This window comes from Salminus brasiliensis, chromosome 13 (assembly GCF_030463535.1).
Source record: "Salminus brasiliensis chromosome 13, fSalBra1.hap2, whole genome shotgun sequence".
Classification (NCBI taxonomy): domain Eukaryota; kingdom Metazoa; phylum Chordata; class Actinopteri; order Characiformes; family Bryconidae; genus Salminus; species Salminus brasiliensis.
Genome location: NC_132890.1, coordinates 11,030,661 through 11,042,826, shown reverse-complemented (window position 1 = coordinate 11,042,826; position 12,166 = coordinate 11,030,661). Strand labels below are relative to the sequence as shown.

Sequence of the window (12,166 nt, the reverse complement as noted above, 5' to 3'; positions counted from 1 at the left end):
TCCAAGGGAAACATTAATTACCAAAAGCTAAACTGTTACTTAAAGCTAAAATATTAGCAAAAGCTAAATAATATTCACAAAGGTATGTTTCATGAAAAAAAGAACATCTCTCCACCTGGTAAGGTTAAGGGTTTGCCTCACAGTCCCCAACCTAAACATTATCAACATCTGTGGATAGACCTCAGAAGAGCAGTGCATGCACAACGGCTCAAGAATGTCAAGAAAAAGGGTTAAAAATCCCCTAATCAAGAACTGAAAGACTCTTTTAGCTGGCTCCAAAAGGTGTTTACAAGCTCTGATATTTGCTAAAGTGCTGACCATGCATGATGTCCAAACTTTCAGCCGTTTTTCTGTTATTTTGAAGCTTTAAAATACGGTAAAAAAAAAATATTATTGCTTAAAATATTAAAGAAATGTTTTATCTTAAACCTTTTTCATCTGTGTCTTTTGGAAATCAGGTCATCTTTTACTCACTTAACTATTTCCAGAAATTCTCACCACAGGTGCCATGACCCAGCATGTCTCTGTAGATAATATAGAAATGTACTATGCTTTGATGCTTGTATGTTTGTGGTCACCTCTTAGAGGTAATCACCTTTGCTTTTTGGTAGTTCCTTTGACCTCTGGTCCTAATCTCTTTCTGTTCTCTTGCTTCTTTCTTTCTGGGCTTCTTCCTCTGTGGCAGTCTGTTCTCCTGGGTTCTACGGGCACCGCTGCAGTCAAACCTGTCCCCAGTGTGTGCACAGCACTGGCCCATGCCACCACATCACAGGTCACTGTGAATGCCTGTCCGGCTTTTTCGGCCCACTGTGCAACCAAGGTTAGTGATTCCTGTTTTATTCATTTATTCCCTCTTCAACACCCCTCTCTCTCTCTCTCTCTCTCTCTCTCTCTCTCTCTCTCTCTTTCTCTCAGTTGCTCTCTTTCTCTGTCATCTGTTCCCTTTAGATCCTTGGAGGCCTTTGTTACTGATCATATCAATGGAAAAAGTTAAGAGGGAAAAGTTCTCTGTACTGAGAACACAAACACTAATGGAGTGCACGTAACCGGTGTTTAAACTGTCTGTCGTCCAGCTGATGCAATGGCGGTTCACACACATCAAGTTTATTATAGAGAACGATGACAGGTTTTGATGCGTGCCTTTAATGAGAAGACATCATGTTAAAACCTAAATCACCTGCCGAGATGCAGATTACATGTTAAAGTAAAACAGCCTTCTAATAGTCTGGTTGCAAGCAGCCTGCGTTGTGCCACCTATCTTCAGCCTGGTACAGCACAGCGCAGAGCAGGGCACAGGGCACAGTGCCCATCTGCGGCACGCTGAGCTGACTCCGCGCCTCCACCACAATGCAGATAATTGGCATTATCACTGACACTCTGACAAATAACCTTCAGAGGAAATCTGAATATTGCTGAGGCCATTCTTTCTGACTGAGACAAACAGTGAAGAGTCAGGTCGATACCGCAGCGCTCATGTTCAATGCACTTGAACAAGAGATGCAGAAGGAAGACAGTCGAGCTAACTCACAGGCAGGGAAGACAGTTTGGTCGTTGCAACTTTCAGGAACCTGCTACATTTAGCATTATCTGGAGCGAGAAAAGAGATAAAGCGTTAAATTTGCTAATTCGACTAACAATGTCAATGCAAAAGAACATGGGCTTGGCTCCATAATAACTGTATGATCACTACAGTAGACACCTTTGACTCACATGCTTTTGTATTGCATTTTGATCCAAATGCTAAGGTGACCACATTTTTGTTTTCAAATAAAGAGGACACTGAGGACACACAGATATCCATTATAATTAAGATGTTGTGACTTAGTAAACATTGAACTGAAAGAAGATGACTTAGTCATACAGGCTATTAAGGCTGTTTACTGGTCCTGGTAAATGAATACATGTGTATGTACATATTAATGTATTACGTATACATTAACATACTGTAGTTGCATGATTTGAGAGGTATTTCGACCTAGGCCTACTTGAAACCCACAAGCCACGACATCCTAACTACGGTGGATACCCGTGCTGCCCCAAGGGTACTCTTTTTTTTTTAAACAATACTATGGTCACCCCAGCATTTGGATCAAGTATTTAAGATAATGATCAATGATCAGAACACATTCAACTTTTGACTGGTACTGTATATTGTTGACCAATCTGAGATACAGAACTAAACAATGTGAGTAATGTGAACTTCTGACTAAGTTTCATTTTTTGAGTTAACAAAAAATACAATGCCAACACTGGCCTACAAAGCCAAGAAGGGACCAACCCCTCCCCACATGATGGCAATGTTCAAAACTCAGTCCATAACAAAGAGCCCTTCAAGCTTCAAGAACAGCTTGGCTTGACCCACTATCCTTCAAGACATATTAGAAGACAAGCATCAAGACTTCTTTCTCTCCTGGAATGAACCTCCCCTGGGTGTCTGCACAGCCGAGTCGCTCGTTGCATTCAAACGCTGACTTAGTTCAGCACTAATTAAAAGCTTGTGATTGCACTTGCAAAATATTGAGAAAATAAGTCATTATTTTTGACTTGAACTTAAAACAGAGAAAAATGAAAAAAAAAAAACTACCTGGTGGACATAAGCATTAATACAAAAGCGTCCAAATGACTTAGCATTTGGATCAAATGTTGATTGATGATGATGATGATCAGTCCACATTCAACCAGGTGTCCAAACTTTTGACTGAACCTGTATATTAATAGTAACAGTAAATAAGCTGCAGCTGGAATTGCTTAAATGCTTTTGTAATATGTTTAGTCTGTGTTAATTCCCTTCAATATCTACTGTTTATTCCTATCTATTATTCAGAACCTCCCAAGACTCTCCATGATGTTTCCAGACTGAAAGGCTTTTGACAATCAAGTATTGAGCCCTCATGATCTTCTTACACTGAGCAGGCAGTTAGACAGCTGTGAAACTACTCTACATGAAATTTATCTTTTAATTATTTTTTAGACACGGAAATATACATTCTTCCACAGCTCTAGAGTGGCGCAACAGTCTTGAGACAATCTTAAAATTTGCAAGATCATAAGTTCAAATCCCATCAACACCACAGCCCCCCCCCCCCCCCCCCCCCCCACAATCAGGAGTCTTGCGACTGGAAGGCCTCCCCCTCTTACAAAATATTTCAGCTGCACCACATTTGCTAATGTTTTTTGAGGCTCAACCTCGGTCACATGCATTGTTGACCAAACTGAGATACAGAATTGACAGTGTGAGTTGACCAAACTAAGTTGAGTTAACTCAAAAATAGCTGTGTAATCAATTTAATTTGGCCTGAGAAAGCAGTAGAGAAGTGTCATGGCTGAACAAGACAAGTCATTTCTGTGCACCTATAAGCAAAAATAAGACATACTTCTCACAGACGTTAACGTGTGCAGTCAGTATTTCCTGTCAGACTCAGTAAATCCAATTCATGGTTCATTATAATAATCTTCTAAATATGTATGCCTTTTAATGCTGAAATAGGTCTTTAATGCTGTAAAACACATGATAAATTACGTGAGCTTGCTAATACAATTTGTAAATTGTACAAGACTAGATACAGCTGACAAAAGGCTAAACTGTATGTGTTAGATTAAACCAGCTGTGTTAATGTACTGATCCGCCAGGCCATACATGTCTCAGTGTTTGTAGCCCTTGTAACTTGTTTTGTGAACTTTCACTTGTTAAGCTCTCTAAGTACAGTCTAGCACCTCTGTCAGATTGTCTGTGCATTTGGGCGTTGCTAATACATGGTGAGAAAACATTATTCCAACTGATTGGTCAGGCAGACTTGTTGTTTTCAAGCTCTGAGCTTATTACTGTCACTTCTCAATCACATTATCAGCCGAGATAGCGCCTACCTATTGTTTCCTAGAGGCTGGTGAGCAGCCTGCTGTGGAGTGTTGTGACCAAACAGCAGACCAGGGAACTTGGCAGTAATGAATCCTCAGCACAAAGCTCACAAGGAGGCTCAAACCAAGCTTCTCACTTGGAACATTATCTAAGCAGATCCATGGCCATGCATGACACGTAACTTGATTGGATTGGCTGTATTGCATACATGAAAGCATGTCAGTCGTGCTGAAAGTAGCTATGTTTCATCGTTAAAAGTCATGTCAATAATTCAGCATCACACCCTTAGAGAATATAAAGCAATGAGAGCACCATAACTTTATGCGCCTCATGTTAGGGGGGAGGAGTCTCCAACCCTTTCTGATGCTTTTACAATTTTGCAAGGATGAAGTCTTTGACAGGCTATTAATAAGTAATTCCCCCTCCAGCATTTGAACTCTGTATTTGTAATCCTACATCAGGAGAGACAATCGAAACAGTCATACCAGTCTCAGTGTTTTTTTGTGCTTTGGTGATATACTCCAAAATGTTTGACCATCCCAAAATGGCCCAGTTCCTGCTTTCGCTTACAGGTTTTGATCCAGCCTACTTTGTGAACTTACAAGCTCCGACAGATGGGGTCATATAGTTCAGGTGAACTACTGATCAACCAGATACCGCATTAATAGGGATGAAACTCAGGTTTCCTAGCAACAAATGAGACAGATAAACAGCATGTTACTCAGGGACTGTATTATAGATTTCTCACTAAAGATTAGTAATCAGTGATGCTCCTGTTCAGCATGCATGCTGGAGCACAACTCATCCATACGACGCTGCATGTTCCTTGTATAAGCCAATTACATGAAGTCGGCTAGACTTAAGTGGGCTTATGGATAGTAGGCTTGTGAAAGGTATAGAAATACTGTGTGTGCTTATAATGTTCCAGTATTGTTCTGCAAGTTATTTTGCTTTGGGATGTTGTTCGCCACAGGTTAGAGTTTCAGCACTGCAGAGTTTAGTGTTTTACCTCATTAAACACACTTGATCTAGCTTGTCAGCCTATTAGCAAAGAATAGAAGAAATGCTAAGGTGTGCAGAGCCATGGCCTGCTAGAAACCACAGAGTTCGATATATCTGGGTTAGAGGCCTAATAGCTGATGTTTGTAGAGTGGCTTAAACTGATACTGAAGTAAATGTATCATTACTTTTAAAAATAGTGGTTTAATAAAATGTTTAAGTATATTTCCAAACACAGACAAGGTGTAACTACTGCTTTTTAGCATCTTTACAAATTAGTATTTGAAGGTTGTAACTCCAACAGTAATCCGATCCTATTTGTGAGCATACAAAACTACCCCTGTTAGAGTCCAGTTCTAGTGAATACACTGATCAGCCATAACATTAAAACTGCTCACGTGAAGTAAATAATTAACTTAACTTAAGGAAGTCAGGTTCTACTGAATAGATTCACTGAGTCCAGTTCTACTGAATAGATTCAATAAGTCCAGTTCTATTGAGTAGATTCAATAGGTTTAGTTCTACTGAATAGATTCACCGAGTCCAGTTCTACTGAATAGATTTAATAAGTCCAGTTCTATTAAAATAGATTTGCTAAGTCCAGTTGTACTGAATAGATTTAGTACGTCAAGTTCTATTGAGTAGATTCAATAGGTTTAGTTCTACTAAATAGATTCACCGAGTCCAGTTCTACTGAAAAGATTTAATAAGTCCAGTTCTATTGAGTAGATTCAATAGGTTTAGTTCTACTGAATAGATTCACAGAGTCCAGTTCTACTGAATAGATTTAATAAGTCCAGTTCTATTAAAATAGATTCACTGAGTCCAGTTCTACTGAATAGATTCAGTACGTCCAGTTCTATTGAGTAGATTCAATAGGTTTAGTACTACTGAATAGATTCACCAAGTCCAGTTCTACTGAATAGATTTAATAAGTCCAGTTCTATTAAAATAAATTCACTGAGTCCAGTTCTACTGAATAGATTCAGTATGTCCAGTTCTATTGAGTAGATTCACTAAGTCCAGTTATATTGAGTATATTCAATATGTCCAACTCTACTGGATATATTCACTAGGGGCAGTGGTGGCTCAGCGGTTAGAACTCTGGGCTATTGATGACAGGGTTGTGGATTCGATACCCAGGCTCGGCAAGCTGCCACTGTTGGGCCCTTCACCCTCTCTGCTTTCCGGGTGCTGGAGTTGGCTGCCCACTGCTATGGGTGTGTGTGCTTAGTGCCCCTAGTTCACTAGTGTGTGTGTGTGTGTGTGTGTGTGTGTGTGTGTGTGTGTGTGTGTGTGTGTGTGTGTGTGTGTTCACTACCACAGATGGGTAAAATGCAGTGGACACATTTCGCTGTGCATAGTACAGTGACAAACACGTGCACCTTTATCCAGTTCAACTGAATAGATTTACTTCTACTACTAGTTCTTTTATGTAGATTCAATGAGTTCAGTTCTGCTGAGTTTTGCAAAGCAACATCTGCAAATGAATATGGTATAATTATGTTCCCTATATAAAGGTACTGAAAACTTACACTTGAGGGTACCACCACAGTCACAGCTAAGGTAACACCCCAGAGACAGTTTGCTACCTTTTTGCAGAGAGCCCCAATTTTATATTGGGTTGTGCATACTCTAGGTAAAGCTGGAAAGGCTAGATAATATATTTGAGTTAAAATAGATATTTCGCTATTCCTACAGCAAAAGAGAGTGAGCAAACATTTGATGCTGCAAAAAATAGTAATTTACTAGCAGAGAGATTTTGTCTGTTTTATCTTACAAGTCTGAACACTAACAGTTCTGTTTCAGGAACTTCTTCCCTCAGTGTTGGAGCTTTGTGTTCAGGGAACCACTTTGGGATTCTGCGATCCCTAATAATGACTTAGACCCTCAGAATTCAGTGGAGTGGAATGAAATAATCATGAAACTGTACTGTACTATCACATACATACATATTGTATCAAAACTCTCCAAACAGGGACAGGCTGGCATGATTTATCCCACACTGTGATTTGGATTCATTGACAGTAGTTCGAATGGAGAGCCTCTAAGTCTTCTCCTGCTGCTGAGGAAGAGTAAATATTGATCGTGCGGTAACTAGCAGTACTACAGACATACACAAGTGATTTAAGTTGACTTTTGGGTCAATGAGGCAGATTTCCAGCTCAGACTAATGAACCTTACCATCTACCTCCCGTCTCACAGCACCCAACTGAGGGTAGGCTTCTAAATGAAATATAGATACAACTTTTCATAATAATTAACTAGTCTTTTCATGAATTAGGGAAAGGCAGTGGACACATATAGAATTCACTTTCATGGCTTTCAGAGCTGTCTTATGAATGAATGTTTAATATGTTAAAGGAGAAAAAGGATAGAGTCGGGAAAAGAAACCATACTGGAGTTAATTTGTCCGGATGATCATTACTGGAAGAAAAGCTGGGGCCCAGGGGAACCTTCTGTAGTTTGCCGTGTGTTGGAGTCCTCAGCCGTCCCACGTCCACCCTCACGTGTCCAGGAGAGCTCTAATGAAGCTCTGCCAGGCCAGGGAATGATGCTGAGAAGTGGAGTCGAGACTGTGCCCCTTAACCAAAGGAGCAGCGAAGCTCCCTCTGGCTAATAAGAACCTGCTTTGAGGGAGTTGAAAGAGCCCTTTCCTCAAGGGGAGAGGAGGACTGTGGAGATATGATTATTAAAATAAGCCGCTGTCACAAAGATTTAATTTCAACTTTTCTTTAAAGGCAGACACCTTATCTGATTCCATTGTGCCGTCCCATTTTTCCCACATGGCAAAGGTGGCTGTTTACCCGTTGCTGGGGTCTCTCCTTGTCTTTGGTGAAGGGGCGAAGACCCCATTGTATGTACCTGATTGAATTCTCTCTCTCCTGCCCATCTCCCCCTGCTCTCTCTCCTCCCCCAAACCAGGAGTAGAAGGGTACAAGAAAAAAAAAGACCTGATGGAACTTTAATCTGAAATGAAATCTCTAATTGAGTAGAGTGTCAGAAGGCGGCTGAAATATTCGTTTTATTAAAAATGTACACAAGCGCTATTTTAATTCCGTGGCACATCAGTCGTCCTTGTTCTTGCGCACGGCAAGTAGAGGTGGCACAGATGGATAAACGGGGGCGCTGATAGATGTGCATGCTCTGCTCTGAAGCCTTATGAAACAATGCCACATGGCTACTGTTCACACGGCCCCTTCATTCCAGTGTCTTGCATTGCAAATGCTCTGGCTCTGGAAATGTCACGAGTTAAGTTAAACCCAGATGAACGCTAGATTTGTTTCACTGGTGCAAAAAAATCTCTACAGAGTTATTTTGGAGCACATGATTGGTCTATTAGTCTATACATCCTAATATTTTGACACAATGTAAAGATCATCTGCCCAGTCAAGCAGTTAAAAAAGCAAGGTTAAAATGGCAAACAAATGAAGATACAATGACATCATGCTTGCTATGCTTGGCACAAAGTTCACAGAAACTTCACAGTGTGAGGTTCAGAACCTCGTCTTGGTTTGGCAACTTATCTCTCAAATTACAGTTTCAGACAGATAGACAGGTTAGTATAGCAGTGAGAGTGATGGGTTTAACAGGCTGGGCACGCAAGGCGTCCCAGAAATATTGATGAACTGAGGCACATTTGCAGAGAGGAATGGTCCAAATTTTTTTCTCAACATTGTGCAAATCTTATTTACTGCAACAGGAAACGTTAGGTGGAGGTAATTGCGGCTATATAAATAAGTGAATTCTATATGCTCTACCTGGTATTACATTTAAGGGTTCGCTTACTCTTTCTAGCCTGCACTGCGAATGTTTACTTAATGTGCTCAATAAAAGACATGAACTGAACATGTACTGTATGTGTGTTATTAGTATAATTAGAATCTGGTTGTCTGTAATTGTGAGTTCACTTGTATAATTGTGGGTGTTTTCCTTTGCGTGCAGTTGTATGTTGTATAATGTAGCAATTAAAGGGCCTAAAGCCTACAATTTATTGAGTTTCCTTGAAGTTCATTTAAGATATGTGGGTAATACTTTATTTGGAGTGGTCCTTTTATTATTAGATGATTAATAAAATCTCAACACAATGTCAGTAACATATCTTCAACATATCAGTGCAGTGTCAGTAGTGAAGCATCTGGATACATTAAGTTAAATATCTTGAAGATGTTCAGCCTTACCCAAATCCTAACCCTAACCCTGGTCCTAATCCTAACCTTACCCTCAACCCAGAACCGAATCCTAACCCTCATCCTGGCCCTAGACCTAATCTTAATATTAACCCAAAATCTAAGACTGGCCCTAATCCTCCTAACCTCAACCTAATCCTGATCCTCTTAATCACAGCTTAAACCAGGGGCAGTGGTGGCTCAGATGTTAGCGCACCGGACTATTGATAACAGGGCTGTGGGTTTACCACCCAGGCTCGGCAAGCTGCCACTGTTGGGCCCTTGAGCAAGGCTGCTCCCTGGGCGTCACCAATATAGTCCCTTCAGTGTGTTGATTTGTGGATGTGCAGTAAGTGTCTGCGTGGTAAGCAATCGAATCAGATATTGGCAATGACTGATGCTGTTCCATGAGAGGTAATAATTCCAGTTGACTTCAATTTGATTTAAAAATGTTTGCCAAATACAGGTGGCTATGTACTAGGTAATCCTGATCATTTAACAAGAAAATATGGTGATAATGATTTCTTATATCACCGTGCCATAGCCTGTGACCATCCCAGGGCTGTATATTTTTTATGCGGCCACTTTTATGTCCAAGTCAAATTTCCATTAGGGGACAAATAAAGTATCCTGTCCTGCTCTGTCCTGTCCTACACTCTCAGCAGTGGGCAGTGTCATGTTGTAGGGAAGTGAAGTTTTAACTGCGGTCATGTGTTTGAGTAAGCTGTGTTTGGTATTTTTGCAGTGTGTCCCAGCGGAAGGTATGGGAAGGCCTGTGCTGAGCTGTGTTTCTGCACCAACAACGGCACCTGCAACCCCATCGATGGCTCCTGCCAGTGCTTCCCTGGCTGGATTGGAGATGACTGTTCACAGGGTATGAATAAATTAACTATGAATTTCTCTCAGCATCCTTGTCTTTCTCCCGCTCTCTCTCCCTTCTTGCCTCCTCTGCCTCTGTCTATCTGGCTTTCTCTCACTCTCATTGTCTTTTTTTCCTCATTAGCTTTCTCTCTTTCTCGCTCTGTTATGCCTTCCCACTTATGTCCACCTCACGTCATGCCGGTCTGTAAATCATCGTCACGGCCATATTTCTTTCCAAAATGACCCACAAGCACCGCTGATGGAAACCAACCATTTCCTTCATAAATTACCTCCTAGCCCACTTTCAATGATTTACACAGCTCCAGCGTAGAGATATGAAACCGAGGCAAGAGCCACAATGCCTTGCAGAATTTATAGCCCACTACTGGAGGCAGCGGCTAGCCCTTTATTTATGCGGAGGTGAAAAGATGCTCAAGTGAAGAATATTTCTTTCAGTGACAGTTTCATTCATTGTATTGAAAAGTGAAAACATGACTTGTTGGTATTTCTCTTGGCTTGCAGCACATATCACATTAAGTTTAAATCAATTGTCCATAATTCAGTTTAATTTAATTCAATTCAATTCAGTTCAACTTTATAACTGTCATTATACTAATACAGGGCTGTACAGTACAACCAAACATGGTTAGGTTGAATCTCTGGTGCAGAACAGGTAGGATTCATGCATGATTCTGATTTCCAGTGTGGGATTTACATCCTACCTTGGCAGTGTTAGAGTCAATGTCATGCCGGCATTCAGTGTTTTATACACATTCTGTAATGCTACCCTTAGATACTCTTAGATGTAGGGAAATCGTGTGTGCTTTGACACAACGAACAAAACAACTGGGCCCCCTCTGCATTTAGTAAGTGGAATTGATGCTTTGAGCCACCCCTAAAGGACACACTTTACACATGCATTTCTGGATGAGCTGTGAGATACAGAACCATCACTGAAAGTGAAAGAAGCATGTGACTGCATGAACTGCATAGAAGCATGGCCTAACGTGGTAGAATAATATTACAGCAGTTTACACAAATATGACTTAGGTTATGCAGCGTTACACAGTTTACAGAGTCATTTCCGCTTTACCAAAGTTATGTAGTGCAGCATGCCAAGCCCAGAGTGTCAATAATGCAGCCTCTATTCTCACATAAGTAAAAGGAGCATCACAGTGATTTCAAAGCTGTTATTTTGGGGCAGAAATGTCACTAAAATAATTGCTGCAACAGAATTTGAATCTGATCTTTACATTGTCTCAGAATTTCATGAAAAATGGACCAATAGAAATGCACCAAAATTACTTGGAATAAAATCTTTTTTATTAACTTACATTGTAAAGTTACCTGTTTTGGAGATTCTAGGTTTTTGAGTGACAGTGAGAATATTAATCCTTACTTTAAGTGTATGATGACTGTAAGTACTTTGTGCATTTGTGTGTGTGTTTGTTTGTGTGTGTGTGAGAGAGAGCCTTCATTTGACAGTGTCTCTGGCATTTGCAGCATGTCCTATAGGGCAATGGGGCCCTGACTGCCTGAACTCATGTAACTGTCACAACGGAGCCCAGTGTAGTCCCTACGATGGAGAGTGCAGGTGCAGCCCTGGCTGGACCGGCCTCTACTGCACACAGCGTGAGTCTTACACACACACACACACACATACACAGCCGAACAAGCCAACATTACACACAGCTCACAGTCAAACAGTGACACCTGCTGGACACACCTTGTAGTGGAATCACAGTAGGAGATGCAAATGCAAAGCAGAAGTAAATGAGCATCCTTTTATAGTCATCTCATGAACAGAACAGCCCTGAATTGAAGAAGTATTTTTCATACGAATCCCAAATCTCATTACAAACTGCCATGTCTCTGTAAATATTCCAACAGCGTCCAGATGGTGCAGACAACTGTCCTTACTACGGCCTCTCGTTCGCCAGTAATCTGTCACCCATGGTCATTAAATCAATCATTTATACAATCCTGATTAAAAAAACTCTTTTGTTTTCACTGTGTTTTCATTCATTTTTCATATCAGCACTGGTGCATGCTCCATTTTATTCAAAGGATGATGAAATCAGTTTGTGTTTTGCTGCAATGTTGTGCTCCAATGGGCTCATTAGCTTAGTGTCCTTACTGTGTGAACTATGTACGAAAGGGTACGTCTAAGCAGTGGAAAGGACTGCTCCTCTAATGCGGTGTAATTAACCCACTTGCTTAAATTGACGTTAAATAATTGCACTCTTTTTGTGTCATCTGGTTACACTGGCTTTGATAATGT

At 40.7% G+C, this 12,166-nt stretch overlaps 1 protein-coding gene across 3 annotated transcripts in view; it reads left to right on the top strand.

Moving 5' to 3' along the window:
- Window positions 1-12,166, top strand: part of megf11 (multiple EGF-like-domains 11) — a 166,173-nt gene that overhangs the window by 139,272 nt on the left and 14,735 nt on the right. For 2 of the 3 annotated variants that reach the window (XM_072695534.1, XM_072695532.1), the window contains 3 exons: window positions 686-820; window positions 9,770-9,898; window positions 11,389-11,517. In XM_072695534.1, coding sequence (XP_072551635.1) covers window positions 686-820; window positions 9,770-9,898; window positions 11,389-11,517 — 393 coding nt within the window. The remainder of the gene's footprint in view (window positions 1-685; window positions 821-9,769; window positions 9,899-11,388; window positions 11,518-12,166) is intronic. The other variant, XM_072695535.1, reaches the window with a different exon arrangement.